The sequence below is a fragment of the Microtus oregoni genome, unplaced genomic scaffold (assembly GCF_018167655.1).
Source record: "Microtus oregoni isolate MIOR12 unplaced genomic scaffold, Mior012 000008F_ref0000371, whole genome shotgun sequence".
NCBI lineage: Eukaryota > Metazoa > Chordata > Mammalia > Rodentia > Cricetidae > Microtus > Microtus oregoni.
The window spans coordinates 41,573,273-41,595,143 of record NW_024543067.1 but is presented as its reverse complement, the minus strand read 5'-3'; the positions used below and the strand labels follow the sequence as shown (position 1 = coordinate 41,595,143).

At 37.2% G+C, this 21,871-nt stretch overlaps 1 protein-coding gene across 2 annotated transcripts in view; it reads left to right on the top strand.

Moving 5' to 3' along the window:
* The window catches only part of Herpud2 (HERPUD family member 2), a 30,507-nt gene extending 9,446 nt beyond the window's left edge, over positions 1-21,061 (top strand). Inside the window, exons 2-8 of one of the 2 annotated variants that reach the window (XM_041657490.1) lie at positions 1,890-1,967; positions 4,651-4,764; positions 8,107-8,255; positions 15,833-15,955; positions 18,618-18,941; positions 19,624-19,738; positions 20,195-21,061. In XM_041657490.1, coding sequence (XP_041513424.1) covers positions 1,890-1,967; positions 4,651-4,764; positions 8,107-8,255; positions 15,833-15,955; positions 18,618-18,941; positions 19,624-19,738; positions 20,195-20,356 — 1,065 coding nt within the window. In that variant the 3' untranslated portion in view covers positions 20,357-21,061. The remainder of the gene's footprint in view (positions 1-1,889; positions 1,968-4,650; positions 4,765-8,106; positions 8,256-15,832; positions 15,956-18,617; positions 18,942-19,623; positions 19,739-20,194) is intronic. The other variant, XM_041657491.1, reaches the window with a different exon arrangement.
* The last annotated feature ends 810 nt before the right edge of the window (positions 21,062-21,871 follow it).

Genomic DNA, 21,871 nt, shown 5'->3' with positions numbered 1-21,871 from the left:
CCTGTAATCCAGTGCTTAGCAAGTGCAGCCGGGACTAGAAGGTCAAGCTCATTTGCAACTGTATAGGACTCGGGGATGAGAAGAAAAGGCCATCTGCAACTGTATAGCAAGTTTGAAACCTACCTAGGCTACATTAGTTGTTTGAGAACATAAATAACAAAAAAGATTGAGACATAATTCAGTCTTGTGTGTGACCCTTGTTTGAATTTTGATTCAGACCATCTCTAAGAAATGAGAAAATCTGAGCTGCATGGTTAAATATGGCAGTCCTGTAGTTATTAAAAAACTGAAGCAAACCCCTAGAGGTTGTACCAAGTCAAGTGGAAAGAAATGCATTTGCTCTAATGTAATCTTGAGGTTTCCATTAATCTGTGTATTGCCATGAGGCTGTGGCTTACTGGGTAAAGTTCTAGCATCTGTCTCTGGAGGGGCTTCATGGTTTCTCCTGATTGTGCTTCTTTCTCCCAGCATTTAGTATAGTTTCCCCACCTAGTTCTACTCTGCCCTATCAACAGGCCAAGGAGTTTCTTTATTCATTAACCAATAAAAGCAACACATTTACAGAAGGACCTCCCACACTAGGACCCTCTTTCTGGAGATTGGGACAGGAAGTGACAACTCTAATTACGGGGCTGGTTCCTCTTGAAACCAAGCCCCATTCCAAGACTTTTGCTCTCTAGATACTAATTACTTTATCATCAAGCAAAATCTAGAGTTTAAGGGTTTTAGGGAGGGAGATTAAGTGGCAGGAAATGAAATGAAGATCAAATGTATATAGAGGGAGCTCTGTTCAGTTTTTATGTGCTGGTTAGAGTTTTCAAGACTTGGCATTAAAAAGCCTTTTATATTTGTTTTTTTTTATAATATAGGAGTTTACACTTTGCATTTTAGAAATGGCACACTAAAAATCTCGTCTATCAGTTAAGCATCTTGGAAGGGTAACTGTATTTCTCTAGTGTCTTTTCGTGTCTAAGAATGCTTGAACTATCGATGTCACTCAGCATAATAATTTCTATTATGACTTTCAAATATATGACTCTTGTCATAGCCTTGCTGAAAATACAGTTTGTTTAAAATTATATTTATGGCTTGGATTGGATTTTGAATTTAACATTTGGTATAGCCAATGAATTGTTTCCTTGGAATTCAAGGAACATTTGCAAATATGCTTTATGGGGACTAACAGAAACACACTAATTTTAAATAATGCTAGGGGTGTGAGCTTTAGTAGACTTACTATGAAGTACTAAAATGTAACAGAGCCAACCAGAACACACTTTCTGTTATGGGTTACATATAGAGGTGACAACTGAATCTCCATGCGTTTGTGTTGCTTTCTTTGGTTTTGTGGTTTTGAATGTGTAGACATTTGTAAGTGGCAGAAATAAAGCAGGAATGGTTGTGGGAACCCCATTAGATCTAAATGACTTTCAAACTAAGGACAGGAAGTTCTTCTGCATTGTGTTTGGAAGGAAGGAAATGGGTCTGGATATACTTTATATTAAAAAAATAACTGACAAACCAGTTTAAAATAACTAGTGATCTTGAACATTTATCTTGATAGAAGGCCCTTTGCCTTTCCGTTTATATGAAATTGAAGGCTTTTAATTAAGAGTGCTATATTACAGCTGATAAAACACATTTGTTTATCTTTTTGTCAAGTTTTATGTGATGATCTGTATTATTATTATTATTATTGTAGATAGGCTGCCATTTGCCCAGCTCTTAAATGCCTTAAGCAGAACTTGGGACTAAAGTTCTTAAAATATCTGTTTTCTTCTTACTTGTCCCCAAAGAGAGTTTAGTTTTATCCACATTTGGTCATGTTTTCCCTAACCTTAAATATATATAGTAAAAAAACTGACTTCTTTCTTCTATCCCATTTCTAGTTGACGAAGGACCAGAGGTTGGTGTATTCGGGCCGACTGCTTCCTGACCATCTACAGCTGAAAGACATTCTCAGAAAAGTAAGCTCTCCTTCTACCTTAGAAGAGTGGGAGAAACTGCCTCTCAAGTTTTGTCTAGCTGATTGAGTTCATCAGCCCCTGTGGGTAGCAGAACAGATAAAATACTTCAGAAGGTAACAACAAGGAAGAGCATGGAGGTTGTTTGGCTAACAGTTTTGTATGCCCATCTGAGCTAAATCTGAATCTTTTGTTCAGATGTTTTTCATCTTTTAGAAGAAACCACTGACTTGTCAGTACTCCAAGCATAGTGTTTACAGTGCTCAAAGATTGATAACATCTCTATAAGGCCATTTTAAATCAGGATATATAACATTTTTAATGGTTTGAGTTAGGAGTTTAATTTCTAGAAAGGAAATAGGATGATGCCTAAGTGGCAAACCTGTTCATCAGTGCTGCCTATGCTCCAAGGTAGCTCTTTGACAGTCAACTCGAATGCTAATTATTTTAATGCATCTTTTAGCTCATTGTTTTTTGTGACGTTTTTACTTTATAACTTTTTATTCTTGCTATGTTACTTTTGTTTGTGAATATAGTAAGATTGGATATGTTCTATTTTGTGTTTGGCTTTTTAACTCAAGTCTTAATGCAGATATTCCTGATCTCTTTTACTCTGCTTATAATCACCTGTGGGACACATAAAATGTAATGTCAATGTATTTCTCTACTTAAGGGCCCTTTTAGCTTTGCCAGTGTGGCTTCTGACTGTTCAGTTGCTTGTTTCAAATGGCTATAGTGTTTTACCATCTGCCCACCTAAAAAATATTGTAGTTTATAGCACAGAGATTTCTCATCCACTTTCCCCTAATGTATAGCCTGCTTTAGCCATCATAGTTGTGATCAGTGGACATTATCACTGACTGAAATTATGCATTCTCAGAGTTATCTAGGTGATGCATACTCTGTGGATTTTGATAAATGTAGAATTACATGTTTCCACTATTATAGTATTATATAGAATAGTCCTTAAATGAGCTCACCCATTCTTTTTTTCTACTTTTCTGGTGCTGGGTCATCCCCAGCCTAGGACTTTGCACTACCAGTGAGCTATCCTGAACTTTGTTTTCCTGTTTAAAACTGCTATATGTTCTGCTCTCTGAAATATTCTGAATAACAGCCTGAGGCCAGAATATGAATATTCTCAAAAGACGTTTGCAGACCTTGGGAAGTGTTACTTTTGAAATAGTTCTTTGAATTGTTTCTTTTCTTAAAGTTGGTTTCCTTTCAGTAAAATGTTGGTATTGGTTCTACAAACTGTTTAGTTATAAAATGTTCTATAGATATATTCCTCGAAGGTGGATGGATGTTTTGATAAACCATTATTAGTATGACCTTTTGGCTCTGGTTTTATGGGGATACACATTGGATACTTCAGTATTTCCTATTCAGAAGCTGAGTTTGTGTATCAAGAGAGACTACCTATGTCATGCTGTCTGTCTGAAGCTTTTCCTTAAACAGCGTAACCCCAAGAACTTCATCCTCTAGACTCCTAGAGCAACTGTAGTTTAGATTTTTGTTTTATGCAAAATATCGTCATGTATGTCTCTCATTGAGCCCTATTGCACTGGTTTGTTGTTGTGGTGCCCGAATGCACTATTTTGGTCAGTTAACGATATCATAAGTTCCTTTAAGGCTGCCCTTGATTTTCCTGGAATTCACCTCAGAACTGAGCACAAGTCTGGCTTCCTTGATAGTTGGTCAGGTCTTCCCTTTTTCACTTGATAGTTGACCAGGTCTTCCCTTTTTCACTTGATAGTTGACCAGGTCTTCCCTTTTTCACTTGATAGTTGATCAGGTCTTCCCTTTTTCACTTGATAGTTGATCAGATCTTCCCTTTTTCACTCAGGCATCCTTCTTTGACTCTTGCCCGCCCACCCTTCTCCATGCTGCTGCTGCTGCTCTTCATAGTTGTTCAGATGCTACCTTGGCTCTCTCCTCCTCTGTTGTCTGCTGCCATCATGTTTTCTAGCTTACCAGCTGTATGTCTTGTGTACATTTCTGTGTGATCTCATTAAAGCATAAAGACCAGCCTAGTTATTATTTAGAATGTTTTTTCTCAGCCACAGTTGTAAATCTGTGGAAATAATATGGAATATTTACAGAATAGAATTCAAATATATACTCTATATCTGTGTGTATAAATGTTATAGATAAAAAAATGTTGACTTAGTTTGGAAAGCAGTAAAAAGCTGTACTTCACTTTGCTAAAATTAAGGCAAAAGAGATGAGTTGCTTTTATCGGTATGTTCAAGTAACTGAAGTAGTTCTGCTATTCAGAGTTTGTGGGTCTCAAATCTCAAGGTGACTTTTACATTGTTATTAAGACAGTATATGTTTTATATTGGATTAATAGTTTATGTTGATAATTTTATTATGAAAATAATAAATTTATTATGAAATATTTTGTAATATTTGTTGTTTAAAATCTATGTATGCCAAGTACTTTTAACATAATAGTCATTGAGTATTGAAACCATTCCTTAAGCATGGATAGAAAATATTGCATTCAGAAGGCTACAAAATATTAAAATGGCAAACTTACCTCCAAATATTGAACAATTTATTACTAACAAAATGGCTAGGCTAGAAAGGAAAGGAATTTAAGTCTTGAGTACAATACTTTAGCTTAGCCAGTGACTTTTTAAACTGTAAATTTTTCTTTAAACATGATCTTCTTTAATTTTAGCAAGATGAGTATCATATGGTTCATCTAGTCTGTACTTCTCGGAGTCCTCCCAGTTCTCCAAAATCCATCACCAATAGAGAAGGGCATGAAGCACTGGCATCCAGCACCAATTCTGTGAGTTGTTTTGAGAGGAGTAAACATTGAACTTCTCTGATTTTCTTTATCTGCCTCTAAAAACTAAATGGAGGGCTGGGGCATAGTTCCGCAGTACAACACGGTCTAGCATATGTGACGCTGTGGGTCAGTCCTCGTCACAGCAAAGAACAAATGTGCAAACAAAACAGATGGATTGCGGCTGGAGAGATGGCTCAGTGGTTAAGAGCATTGCCTGTTCTTCCAAAGGTCCTGAGTTCAATTCCCGGCAACCACATGGTAGCTCACAACCATCTGTAATGAGGTCTGGTGCCCTCTTCTGGCCTGCAGACATACACACAGACTGAATATTGTATACATAACAAATAAATAAATAAGTATTTTAGCCGGGCGTTGGTGGCGCACGCCTTTCATCCTAGCACTCGGGAGGCAGAGGCAGGCGGATCTCTGTGAGTTCGAGGCCAGCCTGGTCTACAAGAGCTAGTTCCAGGACAGGAACCAAAAGCTACAGAGAAACCCTATCTCGAAAAATCAAAAAAAAAAAAAATAAAATAAAAATAAAAATAAAAAAATAAAATAAACCAGATGGATCACTTGGAGTTCTTCATTTGATATTTTGAGAACGGGTCTCATGTAAGCCTTCTGGACTTGAATTCACGGTGTGTAGCTGAGACTGGCCTTGGTCCATTTGCTTCTGCTTCACAGTTCCTGGGATCGAAGACTTTACCACTACACTCAGTGAGGTTGTTTGAAAAATTTAAGACTATGACATTTAGCATTTGTTTTTGATACAGTGTTACTTTGCTTACAAGATTTGTTCACCATGAGCTGTAATTTGATTAATGGACATATCAGCAATGGAGCCAATCTTTATAGATTTAGTTACTGAAATACTCTGGAAACAGAGTTGATGTGGTTATATAATATAAATCTTAGGCTAGTGAAGTTTAAGAAATAGTAAGGTAACAAGTGTAGTATATTCTATTCAAAGCACATTAAATTATTTAAATCTAAATGACCTAAATTTTCTTAAGGTAGATTACTTGACAGAAGACTTTGGGGTTTTGTTGTTGTTTGTTTTGGTTGTTTTGCTTTTTAATCACTGGATTTAGGCTTACATTCACAATGAAGAGCGGAGGAGAATCACTTAATATATTTATCTCTTATGTAACTAAATACTCATTTCTGCCTGAAATTCTTTTGGAAGCTTGTAGGAGTAGCTTTTAGGGTGAGATAATGGAGATCATGGAAGCTTTCTTTACTTACTTCTTGCTGAAGCAGGGAACTTTGATTGTGTTAAAGGTATTTCCCTGGTTAAGAATTTAATCAACTGGGCTATGGTAGCTCACACCTTTAATCCCAGCACTTGGAAGGTAGAGGCAGGTGGATCTTCGTGAGTTTGAGGCCAGCCTGGTCTACAGAGTGAGTTCCAGGGTAACCAAGGCTACACAGAGAAACCCTGCCTTGAGGAACACAAAGAAAAAGAAAAAAGGGAAAAGAATTCAATCCAAATATTAAGGCAGGTGTAATCAATAGGGTAAGTTACCTGAGAGATCTTCTAATATATATTAGATAACTGGTTCTTTAAGAAATACATCCTTGGGGCTGGAGAGATGGCTCAGCGGTTAAGAGCATTGCCTGCTCTTCCAAAGGTCCTGAGTTCAATTCCCAGCAACCACATGATGGCTCACAACCATCTGTAATGAGGTCTGGTGCCCTCTTCTGGTCTGCAGGCCTACATGAAGACAGAATATTGTATACATAATAAATTAAAAAAAAAAAGAAATACATCCTTAAATTGCTTATTTACTCAGTGTGTCTTCTGTTGTACCAGCCATGGGAATTGAACTTACATTAAATTGAATATGAATCTTTATATGTTTCCTACCTTGGCATAAAAAGGGACAAATTCCAGACTAGCACAGAGATTTTTTTTTTAATGTAGTTTTGGATACAAGTATATTCTAGTTTTTATTTTTTGTTTTTCTCCTACTGAGCCAGTGGTTTCTTGGCCATAATGACATAATATGTCATTAGCATATATATTTTTTTAGAGTGTTATGAAAATATGAAAAGTATCAAAGGAAAAATAAGTTTAATTTCCCCTATGTTTTTTATGGTTTAAAGATTTCAAAGAGGTTTGAAAATAATAAAAAAATCTAATCATAAAAGAATTGCCTAATAAAATGAGAAGTAATAAGTTTTAGAGAAATTAGGGTGTGTTGACATATAGCTAGGCTTTTCTATTAATTATACTTATGGATACGATACCTTTTTGGGGGAGGCAATTTTAAGGCAGGGTTTCTCTGTGTAGCCCTGGCTGTCCTGGAACTCACTCTGTAGATCAGGCTGGCCTCAAACTCACAGAGATCCATCCATTTGCCTCTGCATCCCAAGTGCTGGAATTAAAGGCAAGCGCCAATACTGCTCTGCTATGAATATCATATCTTTTTTTTTTTTAAGATTTATTTATTATGTATACAGTGTTCTGCCTGCATGTATCCCTGAAGGTCGGAAGAGGGCACCAAATCTCATTACAGATGGTTATGAACTGCCATGTGGTTGCTGGGAATTGAACTCGGGACCTCTAGGAGAGCAATCAGTGCTCTTAACCTCTGAGCCATCTCTCCAGCCCTGAATACCATATCTTAATGACCCATTTAATGAGAATTTTTTTTAAAAGCCTTTCTTGGTTATGTCATAATGAGCCAGACTTCTTAGTAAAATATTTAGTATCAGTTTTTCATGAAGTAACTTCTTTTTTTAATGAAGTAACTTCTTAAAGAGATCATTTTGCAGGAGATCAGTGTGCTTGTGATTTTTTTCCCCCTGGACAGAACTTAGGAAAGTAGACAGGCTAAAAGATATCCTGCCTATCAAGAGGATGTTGCAATTTTAACAAACTTCGAAGGATTTAAAAGTAGCATTGTATCCAACCTTTCAAGGTGTGAATACTATAATTTATATAAAATGTAATTATGTTTTAAATAATGTACGGTACTTCGATGTATGTTACAAGATATCTGGCTTATAGTAGCAGTTTAAATGACTAGAAGTTAGTGGCATTCTTAGACATTTTCTATGTGCTAGTCGTTGTCAAAGGAGCTTTGCTTGCTGTCATTTAATCTACATAATTTAGTATGCATTTTTTTGTAGGTCGTTATTCTGTTGTCTATCTGATAAATACAGTATTATTATCATAATCTTGGCTTTCTGACCCTTTTAGTTTCATTAAAATCAAAATATGCTTTATGGGATACGAGATTCAAATCGATTTCTAAAATTCAGGGTTTTTTTTCCAGAGGGATTTTATAGATACATGTTTAGTAAAATATACTTACATTTTTTGTTTGTTTATTTTAGAATTCAGATCACTCTGATTCAACTCCATCCCCCAGTCAAGAGAATTTGTCATTAGTTGCTGGTTCTTCAGAAGGATTGAGGCATCGTACCCTTCCACAAGCACAGACTGACCCAGCTCAGAGTCATCAGTTTCCGTATGTAATCCAGGGGTAAGTGAAAGAGTACGGGTTGTAATTCGGACCCTATAAAATCACACGCACACACACATACACACAAATCTACTTTAGAGTTTTTTTCACTGTAGCATCTTTTTGATTATTAAAGTACAAATATTTTCACATGCTTTATTCACAAACAGATGTAACAGAAATAAAATTAGATAATTACTGAAAGTGAGAAGCTAAAATAAATGTAACAACAAACAGAGAAAGTAGCAAAAAATATTAAATGCTGACTAAGTGTATAACAACAATATCTAGTAGGTTGGCTGAATGAATAGACAATATTTTTTTTCTTTCTTTGGATTTTCGAGACAGGGTGTCTCCGTAGCTTTTGGTTTCTGTCCTGGAACTAGCTCTTGTAGACCAGGCTGGCCTCGAACTCACAGAGATCCACCTGCCTCTGCCTCCCGAGTGCTGGGATTAAAGGCGTGCGCCACCATCGCCCGGCTAGACAATTTTTAAAAATTTTTTTTAAACTTCGTGCATGTTCATAATGAAATATTTGTCTGTAATTTACCCCCATGTTCCCCATACATGCCCTCTTCCCCAACTTCATGTATTTATTTGTTTTGCTTTTTGAAAAATTCACTAAGTCCAGTTAGTGCTGTTCCTATATACATGAGTGTGGGGGCCATCTACTGCAGCATGAGAAACCTAGTAGCAGCCACATCCTCTATAAAGAATGGTTCTTCAGACCCCAGCAACTATCCCATGTCAGCAGTGTCAGAAAACTCCTAAGGGGTTTTGCCTGGAGATCTTTTGTTGGGTTGATCTTATGAAGTAAGTCTTGTGCAGGTAGCCACAGCTGCTGTGTCCAGAAGACTGGTTTGTAACAACCCCCAGCCCCCACCCCAACTCTTACATTCCTTCCACCTCCTCTTTCGAGATGCTGCTTTAACCTAGCTGTTGTGGTGTTAATGTAGATGTCCCAGTTAGAATGAGCAGTCAGACTTTACTCTTGGCACTTGCACATCCTCCTGTTGACTGCTGGTCATTGAGAAGTTTCTTTGACCAAGATTAAGAGCAGCCCAGGACTACGGGTACAAAACTAAATATTTAGAAGGCAATTTAACAGCATGGTCATTTAGCAAAATACAATAGCACATTCTACTCCAGGGCCTGTGATCTTCCGAGCTATGGGCTTTTGACCAGGGACTTCCCTCAATGTGGAGCAGGCCCCAAATCAATGAGAAAGCAGTTAGTTACCTCATAACATGCTTTTCTTGTACCATTATATATAGCTTGTCTGGAAAGTTCATATTATAACATGCAGGGCCCATGGTCCAGGATTCAAAAGACCATTGGCGTCTTTCCCCGCACAGCAGACTGCATAGTACCTTTTGGCACTGTGAAAGCTAGCCAAGCAAGGAGGACGTGTCCTGGTTATTTGAGATTGATTTCTGTGTGTCCTGCCACCAAATAATAGGGTCTTACCATGTAGTTATGGTGGGTAAGCACAATGACTATAACTTGTGTTGTTTTGGAAGCACTTGGTCCTTCTTGACCAATAACTTGTAGGGAGATATCCCATGCTTTGTATTGAGAATTTCATTTAATAACCCGTCTTCTGGGAGTGGCACTGTACAGAGTAGTTTTATTTGAATTATTATTTTTAAAGTTGTATTTTGAAATTAGCTTACTGACTAGCGGGTTTTCCTAATATTTTTTCAGATATCCTTAGTTCTAGTTAGCCCACCTCCTGTCCCTCCTTTCCTATACCCCTCCCCATCCCTGCTTAATCTTTTAACTCAGTATACCTCATTTCTTTTTACATGTGCTGTACTATTCCCTCCACTGGTTATGAAAGTTGGGTTTGTGATAGTAAGCTCCTCTATGGCTTGTGATATCCTCTTCCTTTGGATCAGCTCTTTTTCACCCCTGATTCTCTCCGTACTCCCACATTTCTCCCTTCTTAAGCCTTCCCAACCCTAGTTCTCCCCTCACTACTTATCTTCTACTTATACTCCATTATCCCTCCATTCTTATTGGGTATCCTTCCCTCTCCCCCAACCTACCCAAGACTTCTTTCTACTTCCCTGGCTCCCTCTTGTGTTCCAAATTAAGTATGCAAACTGAGGGAGATCTGCAAGTGAGAAAGAACACGTGCAGTTGTCTTTCTGAGCCTGAGCTCCCACATAGTTCCATATATTTACTTGCAGATTTGTGCTTTGATTTTTCTTTGCAGCAGAGTAGTGTTCCATTGTGTATAAGTTCCACATTTTCCTTATTCATTTATCTGTTATGAACATCTAGATTGTTTCCATTTCTTTTCTGTTGTGAATAGAGCAATAGCTTAAGTGTCTCTGTAGTAGGATATGAAGTACTTTGAGTATAAGCCCTGAGTAGTGTAGCTGGGTCATAAGGCAATGCTATTTTAACTTTTTTGGGGGCCCTCTGGACTGGTTTCCAAAGTGGCTTCAACTGGTTTCTGTTCCTACTAACTGTGAATTACCCGTTCACCAAATCCATTCCAGCATTTACTGCCATGCTGTGTTCCTGTTGGCCCTTTTCACTAGGGTGAGGTGGATTTTTTCTTTTCTCTGTTTTCTTTTTTATATTCCAACTACAGTTCTCCCTCCCACCTCGCCTCCCCACTAGCCCACTCCCCCACTTCTTCCCCTGGGGAGTCAACAAAGTCTGGCACATTAAGTGGATTCTAAAAGTGGTTTTAATCTTTATTTTCCTGATGTCTAAGGAAGTTGAGTACTCTTTTATTTACTAGACATTTGTATTTCTCCTGAAAATGTTCTGTATAGTTGTATAGCTAATTTTTAAAACTGGAATATTTATTTTCTTAATGTTTAAAGGCTTTTTGGATTTTGTATATTCTAGATACTAATTCTCTGCTAATAAACAGTTGGCAAAGAGTTTCTCCCATTCTGTGGTCTGTGTATTCATTTGTTTCCTTTGCTGTAATGAAGCTTTTAGTGTCACGATCTCCCATCTGTTGCCGTTGGTCTTGTTTCCTGTGATCCTGAGGTCTCATTCAGACAGTGTGTGCCTGTGCCAGTGAGCCGAAGTGTGCTGCCCACTTTGCAGCAGTTTCAGTTGGTTGGGTTTTGTTTGTGGCGAGAGATAAAGATCTAATTTAATTGCTCTGTATGTTGAAATCCAGCTTTCCCTGCACCATGTGTTGAAGATGCTGTTCTATTTTCTAATGTATATTTTTGATATCTCCAAAAAAAAAAAACCAGGTAACAGTTTTATGGACTAATATCAGTGACTCTCAGTTTTATTCCTTTGATCTGTGTGTCTTTGCACCATGCTAGTTTTTGTTACTATAGCTCTGTAGTATAGTTTGAAATCAGAAATGATGATATTTTCTGTGTTATTCTTTTTATTTGAGATTGCCTTGGCTGTCTGTGGTCTTCTGTGCCTCTATATAAAATTCTTGATGCTTTCCTGTTTGTGAAGAATGATATTGGAATTTCATTTGGGATCGTTGATTATTTTGGCTCATGGCTTAAGGGGACAATACCCATCATGGACAGAGGGCATAGTGGTGTGAGGATGGTTTGTGGTGCCTGGAACTTACTTAAATCTGGGAAGCTGAGAAGGTAGAACCGGGTTATAGTTGTAGTGCCTGTGTTATTAAGGTTGAACTGTGCTTCACTGTGCATAGTGGCCAGCACTTAGTTGCTGTCTGTGTACAGACATGTAGAGTCAGAAGATGGAGGAGGATGCAAAATCTTAGTCATCTGAAATGCAGTCGTGATCATTTTATGAAGAAACTAAAGAAAAAGCTCTGATGAAGAAATTCATGACATACTCCAGCCAAAAAGGCACAAAATCAAATCAGATAGAAAATAAAGACAGGAAATTTGATTTTTGTTTTGAACAAACAAAAAGCCGAACAACAACAACAACAAAAACGTACAGGAAAAAGTTCCTAAGACACCAGAGAACCTAGTTCTATAGAAGACATTAAAGCAAAAATTTAAGCAAATATAGAAAAAATTAGTTCTTTCCAAAATGAAAGTCAAGTTTATTGATTATGCAAAGAATTACTTACAAATAACCAACCAGGAGGATGTTTAAGATCTCTGACAGTAGAGGAAGTCTTTTTAAGAATATTATTTTAGGGCCTGAAGAGATGGTTCAACAGTTAAGAATACTTGTTCCTCCTACAGAGGACCTGTATTCAGTTCCCAGAGCCCACATAGTGGCTTATAAACATCTATAACGCTGCTTCCAGGGGATCTGGTGCCCTCTTCTGATCTCTGCAGGTACCAGGCACATGTGTAGTACACATACATACATGGCAGAACATTCATATACATAAATAAGCCTAAGAAAAATTTTGAAAGTTTAAACCATACAATAATTCTGTTGTCAAGTACAAACAAAAGTTTATTTCTTTGTGCTATTACAGCTTGCTGTGTTTTCCTTATGGGGTAGCATTTTTCTTTAGTTGTACACAGTGTTATAGGTCTCCTATTCAGACACATTTCAAGAGACTTACTTTATTCTGCTTTCCTGTTCTCTCATAATATTTTGTTATTCTTTTATTGCCTTCATTGGTTTTTAATTTATCTTTCCATTACTTCTTGGTGGAAAATTCAAGAAAACTTTTGTATATGTACTCAAGTATATTCTCCTCATTCTTTTTTTTTTTTTTTTTATGTATACAATGTTCCTCATGCATGTATACCTTCATGCCAGAAGAGGGCACCAGATCTCATTATAGATGGTTGTGAGCCATGTTGTTGCTGGGAACTGAACTCAGGACTTCTGAAAGAGCAGCCAGTGCTCTTAACCTCTGAGCTGTCTTTCCAGCCCCCTGTCCTCCTCATTCTAACATGAATAGGAGCATTTATACATATTTTTCTATATCCTGTTTAAGATAATATTGAAGAAGTCACTCAAAGATATATAAAGAGATACTAATTTATTTTATAGCTATATAGTAATTCAGTAAGTACATGGTTATAATGTCTACTCTTTTATTAAAAAATATTTGAATTATTTCCAGTCTTGTTATTAAATAGTTGCATAATGGATAACTTATGCGTGCATCCTTTTTTGTTGTTATATTTTGACTGAATGGATTCCTAGATGTACAGATGGGTCAGTGTAGATAGGTCAGAGAGAAAACACCCTCAGTCAGAAGTTAAGAACAGTTTCAAAAGGGAGGTGAGTGCCAGGAATCTCTACGTTGGCATATTATCATAGTGTCCAGTGTGTCTCTGTTAGTGAGAACATATACTGGGAGCGTTAGGAGGCTATACGACAAGTGTAGCCTTGACTCAAAGGCAAAAAGATGAGAAGTTTTGTTTTTATTTTCATGTCTGCTACTTTTGTAAGCATATTTTCAAAAGCAGAATTACTTAGACAAACAGATATGAGAACATTTTTACATTTTAGAAATTGTTCTGTAAAAGTTTATTTTAGTTCATACTGTCACTAGCAATGAAAGAGTTGGATTTCACAGTCAGTACTAGCTCTCTCTCTCTCTCTCTGTGTGTGTGTGTGTGTGTATTGCTAGAGATCAACAGGGTCTGGAATATTGATAGATATTTTTAGTGTCTTCTGACTTAGGAAACAACAAAAGCTTATCATTGCTTTAATTTGTTTTTGGTGCCCTAATGATAATTATTTTTAGGAACTCTGTATGTAAAAGATGTTAATGACTATTAAAAACAGCTTTTTTAAGCTGCCAATTTCTGCTGCATTTTCTGTAATTTAACTGAGTACTGTATTTTAGAATACTTGACTATATGGAAAAGGTGAAACTTTTAGAACTCCTATTTTTCTACCAGCAATTTAATAACCATATTTCTTAGTGTGGAAAATTTCTTTTACTTGTTGCTTAATGGCATAGTATCCAAAGCATTTAAATTATTGTTTTAGTTAGGGTTTCAGTTGTGAAGAGACACCCTGACCAAGGCAAGTCTTATAGAAGAAAGTATTTAATTACGGGTTTGCTTACAGTTTCAGAGGCTTAGTCAATTATCATGTTGGGGGTGTGGTAGCATGCAGGCAGGCATGGTGATGGTGTGGTAGCTGAGAACTTTACACCCTGTTCTACAGGCAACACACAGAGCAACACTGGGCCTCAACTCTTAGCCGCAAAGAGATACACTTCCTTCAACAGTGCCACTCTAGCAAGGCCACACCTTCTGATCTTTCTCAAACAGTTCACCAACTGAGGACTAAGCGTGCAAATATACCAGCCTATTTAGGCCATTCTCATTCAAATCACTACAGTTAAATGAATTTTTATTAGTTTTTCTATTCCTTTAGGTTTCAATAATACTGTCATTTAGTATCAAAAGAGTTTTTTTTTTCTTGATTCCTGGCGAGTGCTGAACATTAACATCTTATCTAAAAGTCAGTAAACATAACTGAGAATTATAATATGCTAGCTTAAGCACAGAATGAATTTTACTGATTACATAGTTCAGTCATGTTTAACAATATTAAACAAATAGGGAAATAACATATCAAGATAATCTTAGAAGCATTTGCTTTTTTTTGGCAATATATGTTTAATAGTTGCCTTCCATTCTAGACTGTGTGTGTGTGCTTGTATGTATGTGTGTACAAATGTGTAGGCTAGAGGTCACCCATCATCAGAGAAAGAATTAGAGTCTTATTTAAGGGGTGGTTAATTAAATCAAAACTAGCTCACTGTAACATTCTTCTTTGTTATGACCAAATATTTGACAAGCGATTTCAGAAGGAGGGGTTTTGTTTAGCTCATAGTTGAAGGGATACATCATGGTGGGGAAGGCAAGAGTGTGGGGTAGCTGATCACAGCGGGTCAGGAAGCACAGGAAATACAGAAAGTGGGACTGGGCTATTAAATATCAAAGTCAGCCCCTACCCCTGACTCACTTTTTCCAGCAGAACTGCATCTTCTCAGGGTTCCCTAACTTTCTAAAACAGTGCCACTAGATGGGGACCAAGTGTTGAAATACACGAGCCTGCCTGGGACATTTGCCTTCAAATTCCAACACTGGCGTTTGCTGAGTACACCGTAGCAATGTTCTGAGGAAGATTCCCCTGCAAAGTTAGGGAAACTGAGGCATAAGGAAGTTAATCATGACTTTCTACAAGTTTTACTGAACTAATAGAATTTTAATTTATTTACAGAAATTTAGAAGTATGTTGTTCACTCTTGGCTCTTTAAATGACAGCTTACATTTGAAATGTTTGTTTTTTTAAATTATTTGTCTGCTGTATCTTTAATAAAATTTTACTGCTTGACTGTGACCTATTCCTCAAAATAATGTCATGAAGTTTATTTTATAGCTTTGATTCTTAAAAAGAATATACTTAAAATTCAAAGTTTGTTTTTTTTTTTTGTTTTTTTGTTTTTTTACTTTTTTCACACTAACTTCGTGTTTTGTGGATGACTTATTTTGTTTATATACTTGGGTCCAGGGCCAACTTAGGTAAGATATATTGTGTTATTTGAGGAATGAATGTTGAAAATAAGTATCTTTTCAATAAGATTTAAAAATACTGTGTTGGTGATTGACTTAGTTCATAAATAAGTCCAGAGGATTTTTTTTTTTTTAGCTTTTGACACATTAAAAGGTTTCATTTATTCTTTATTGCAGAAATGTGGACCACCAGTTTCCTGGACAAGCTGTGCCACCTGGGTTTCCCGTGTACCCTGCTCTCAGCCCACTGCAGATGCTGTGGTGGCAGCAGATGTATGCTCATCAGTATTATATGCAATAGTAAGTCTGTCTAATTCATTGTTTTAGCCTCTCTGTTAATGGCTTCATGTTCCTTTACCCTAAGTTGAATTGGGATTGCATTTGTTTCTGTCATACTTCAAAATTACTGAGTAAGAACTTATGAGCTTCTCAGAAGATACTTCAAATTACTTGGGTCTTAGCCCCTTCTTCTTACCCCTGATTTCATTTAGCAGTACTCAGATACCTTTAAAACACAGTATAGAAGTTGAAGAAGAGAGTTTCCCTGAAAGACTGCAGGTCTGCATGGAGACTAAAAGGTCAAAGGAAAAGTGGCCCAAGGAAGTGTAAGGCTCGGTGTGGCACATATGGTCACTGCACTCATTTCTTGACTGTGACCAGAGGAACTAGGCATCTCGTCAGTGAGTCAAGTCTCTGCTTCGTTCTCCCATTCATCCTTATCCCGTACTCTCGTCCTCAACGAACCGGCTGCTGTGTTGTGTCCTCATCTGGTTCGTATGGTCCTGTTTTCTTGCTCCTCTTTTTTTCTCATTATTTTCTTCCCTCCTTTTTAACAGTAACAATCTTGGCTCACTTTGGCAGATTCACCCACCCACTGTGTGCCTGTTGGCACCCAGGAATCTGTCCTGGGCAGTGCTCTTAGATTTCTTTCTTCTGTAGCTGCAATTACTGACTCTCTCCTTCATGATGATGAGTCCTTTACCTTCTGTGCTTCCTGTGTCACTTCTTTCTTGGGAGATTCCTAAAGAGTAATTGCTTCTGCTCTAAGTTCAGAGCGTCTAAACTTGGGTTTCTTCGTTCTTTAAATGCCTTTTCCTTCTGACTTCCCCTATTAGTTGTCAAGAAAGTTCTCGATTCTAGTGTCTGTTATCTCTGAACCCAGAACCTTACAGAAATGATATAATTGAGCTTCTGCTCTTTCTTTGAATCCTGCTTCCAGAATTTTAGCCTGATCTTTTTTTATTTTAAACCTGTTTTACTTCATGTTAGCTTTCCTTTCTATCTCATGATACTCGAACCTTATCCTACTTCAAGTAATAGTATATCAGGCATTTCTTTTCTGCTCCTAATGTCTACTGACTTTATTGCCTCCAGCCTGAGGGATGTATATATCCCTGTACAGAGCTTACCTGCTTTATGAAGCTCCTATACTAGTGTTCGTTCATAAACACTGGCTTCAGGGAGACTGTTTGTACTTCTATAGTGTCAGCTATGGATTAGTGTTGACTTTGTGCATAGTACTCTGCTTTCCACCCTTTGTCCTGTTTGTGACCTCCATGAGAACCATGTAAAGGGAGTAAGACTTTGTGTAGCATACTGCTGAGACATATTACCTTGTGTGCACCATTAACTTTTGAGTCACAGGTTTTACCTTTTCAAGTTCACACATGTATTAAAACAGTCATAAAATAAGAAATGTTTTAGAAACAAAAGGCTTATTAAGAACCAAGGTATTAGCACATTGGTTTAAATAGGAGTTTATACCCAGGGAACATTTCCTTAATTTTTATTAGCTGTGTTGACTATATAATTTAAGCATTTAAAAATACTAAATAATAAAACAATACAAAATAGTAAACTGAATCTCTGTGTACCTGTTTCAGTGTCAGTATTTACAAAGTCATGTCAATCTCATTCTACAACTTTTCCTTGTTAATATTTAAAAACAAATCCCAGCCATTTCTTGTTTTTAGGGGAACCTATAATAAACAACTTATTCTAATCTTATTTTTCTCTGTGAGACAGGGTCTCATATAGCCCACATTGGTCTCAGAATGGTTATGTAGCCAAAGATGACCATGAACTGTTGTTCCTAGAGCTTCCACCTCTTAATTCTGGAACTATAGGCACATACATGCTACCATACCACTTTATGTGGTGCTAGGCATGGAGCACAGGGTTTTCATGTGTGGCAGATTGGGACTATGTTAACTGAATTACATCCCTAGCCCTTTTTCTGACTTAAGAAAACAAAATTTAAAATTGACCATTTTTATTGTGTGTGTATGTGTGTGCATGTGCACACTGTGTCACATGTAGAAGCAAAGGGAAGTGTATGGGAGTTGTTTCTCCTTATACCACGTAAGTCCCAGGGATCACACTCTGGTGGTCAGGCTCAGTGACAGGTGCCATAGCCCACTGAGGCATCTTGTTATCTGTTCTGACTTACACAGTCACATTAACAGCACCTTAAAAGGGCACAGTCCTTTCTCAGGTGACAAAACTCCTCAAATGGAGTTGCCCAAAAACTATGATTGGGGTTGAGGAGTGGTTATCCAAGAATCATTTGATGTTTAAACCCATATTTAGACAAGTATGTTGAAGTGTGGCATGAGGGCAAGTCAGGAGCTTCGAGATGTTCATTCCATGTAGAATAATAAAGGAAGCTGTTAACGGAAAGACCCTTAGCTACTCACTGTCAGCTTGTAAACTGTTTACCAGAATGTGAACATGGCCATTATCATTTTCTCCTCCTCTCTGCTGTGGTCTTAGGTGGCCAGGCTAAGAGAAAGTTCTTCCTTAGCCCCACTTTTTCACTGGGAACTACTTCCTAAGAAACACAGAGCAAGAGTGTGATAGTCAAGATTAGGGTTATAAAAATTTTTCATTACCTAAAATGTCTTTAAAATGCATAATATGGTAAAGTTTTTTTTTCTTTTTAATATTTTGGTGAATATTTCAGTCAAGCTGCAGTTACAGCTCAGGCCACATCAAGTGCCAACCCAATTCAGCCCACTGCATCACCACCTTTAAATTTGGCACATGTTCCTGGAGAAGAGCCTCCACCAGCTCCCAACCTAGTGGGCCAAGAAAATGGGCCCATGAATGAGAATGTTCAGATGAATGCACAGGGGGGACCAGTGCTAAACGAAGAGGACTTCAACCGTGACTGGCTAGACTGGGTGTACACATTCTCGCGAGCTGCAGTTCTCCTCAGCATCGTATACTTCTACTCTTCTTTTAGTCGGTTTATCATGGTAATGGGAGCCATGCTGCTGGTTTATTTGTGAGTGATGGATATTAACTGTTTGTGGTTTCTTTTAATTATTTCTAAAGAGTTTATCACAGATTCTAGCATAATGTAGTCAGTTAGAATGAAGGATTTTTAATATTGGCCTTCAGGTATCCAGCGTGTTCATAATAACCAAAAGCAATGGCACAGGTATTGTAATAATATTTATCAGCATTGTTTAAAAGCAGAGTATTTAATTATTGTATTTTATATAAATTATTAGTTTGATGATTCAGATTTATGTAGTATATTCGGTTATTTAGTATCCTCAAGAATATGATAAATAATTTCAAAAGGATGCTTTTTTTAAGTAATATTTATCAATAGTAAGTCCTAGAAACATAGGTCACACTTTTTTCATAAGTAGATTCCTGGTCTTGCCTTTTCTCTAAGAGGCAAAGAAATATATTTAGTTATATTTCATTTTGAAAAAAGCTCCAAAAGATTTTGTGGTTTAATGTGTCACTTTGAGCCAGTTATGTACAAGATAGACTTTTAGATTTGAATTAGATTTTGTTTTGGTGTTACTAATCTTGAGAAATCCACTGACTTGAAGTAAGATACTTGTTTTTATCATTTATTAGAACACCTCCAGTAGTGTTTCCCTGAGGGACACTGTTTTATAGTATTACAAACACAAGTGATTGTGGCTTACTTTCTTTATTTTGCTGAGCAGACACCAGGCTGGATGGTTCCCGTTCAGGCAAGAAGGCGGCCAGCAACAGGTTCCTAACAATGTTGACATTAACAACGACGGGCAGAATGCAAACAACCTAGAACTTGAAGAAATGGTAGGTTATTGGTGTTTGTGTGGATTTTATAGGTAGATAGTCCTTAGTTCTATATGGGACAGAAATGATGATGGATTCTTGGATTCCATAGATACCTGTAGAAGGCACATGAAGAAAAATTAATATAGAAACTGTGGTAGTTTCATTTGGGGAATTTAGCATGTAATAGTCAGTCATATCATCTATTAGAATAAGTGGAGAGATTAACATCTCTATAAAAATAGTTAAAAAGAAAATTACGCATTGGTGAGAATGTATTATGTTGGCAGTTATTTATGCACCACAGAATTTATTAATTTTAGACTTCACAAAGATTTCTAATTGTCCCGGATTTACCATTTTCCATACATACTTAGATTTCTTCTTGCCATAGAAAGTATTTAGCTCCTCCCTATACTATTATAAGTTGGTGTTTGTGGTACCAATTCCTCAAGAGTGTGTTTATGTTTTTGAAAGGAGCGTCTTATGGATGATGGACTTGGAGATGAGAGTGGAGAAGATGCAGGTGAAGATGCCAGTGCAGTGCAGAGGCCCGGGTTGATGGCTTCAGCGTGGTCTTTTATCTCCACCTTCTTCACTTCACTAATACCAGAGGGACCTCCCCAAGTTGCCAATTAGACCTGAAAACTGTGCCAGCTGCAAAAGAGGGTTTGACTTTAGGAAAGTGGTTTAAATAACAGTGCAATTTCAAAAGAAGAAAATGTATAACTTTCTTTTAATGATCATGTACAGAGGTCTTTTCTTTAAGCTTCTCACGCATATGAATATTTTAAGCACAAATGGACTACTAAGTGTGTGATTTTTTTGTTTGTTTAAAGATTCTAACAGAGCATAGCATAACAGTACTGGTCTTCCAGTTTTATTCATTTCAATTATGTGTAGTGCGCCAAGCAGAACCACTGTGTGTTGTTTCTTTAAAGAGCTGCTACACCTTTAAATGTCCATAGCTAGATGGCCAACCCTTCAATGTGTACTTCGAATAAATATATCTATTTTCTGTGAATTATCCTGAAAGTTTTAAACAGAAATGACCTCATAGTTTTTAATAAAGAAGTTTATTTACCTAAAATGTGGTAGTAGCATCTTGCCCACCCATAAAGCAATAAACTTCTCAAAAATCTTAATTTTGACATTTAAATAAATGATGGGAATTTTCTATTTTAAGGACACATGTCGCATCAGTTGGAATTAGTATCTTAAAAAAAAAGGCACCTCTTCGTTGGAATGAAGTAATACAAAATGTTTGATATGGCAGTACTTTTATAAACTACGCTGGAAATTGCCCCCTGTAATTTTTTAAATAAAAAAATCAATTATGATAAATAGCCTTATGGGATATTTATTCAAGTTCTTCAGTACTAATTGACATGCAGAAGTATGTTTAAATTTTGCGAGTTTGACCAGTTTGGCCTTCTTCCTTTCTAAAGGGCACCTGTTTAGTAGTCTCACACTGACAGAGTGCTCCTTGGGTTTGAGCCTGAGGCACCTACAGGGTAGTGGCAGAAGAATGCATAGCTGTTGAAACTCTTGTTAAGTTTATTTCCTTCTGTTGGAAACTAAAGAGAAGAGCTGTGGAGTCTGTTGAGGGTGCAACATTTTGGGGTACTGTTGTCAGGGAGCTGTAGTTACAGGGGACCCTGCAGGGGGAAATGAACAGCCTTCTTGTGTCTCAGCCCAGGCAGAGTCTCAGGAGAAAGATCCTTGTCAGCTTTGTCTTGAGAATGGTACAATTGTGGCTTCTAGGAATGGTAACTGTGTTGTTATTTTTAATTATTTTCTCCATGTTGTTAATTTCTTCATGTCAACCTTGCTTTCAGTAAGTCTTGGTTACAAAACAAAAACAAAATACACAGACACACACACACACACACACACACACACACGAAAGAAAAAAAGAAAAAAAAACCAAAACCAACCAACCAAACAGACAAACAAAAACAAAAGAAACTAGTCAAGTGTCAGCTGTATTTGGAGGGGGCTGTGATTGCCAAATGGCCATGGAGCTTAAAGATGGTTTTCAGATAGCAAAGAGGTTGTCCTGAAGCTCAGAGACTGGTCTAAAACCAAGTGGAGAGGAGCGACAATGAGGATATGTTTTTGGAGAGTGCTTCCAAGGTCTCTTATGTTCTTTAC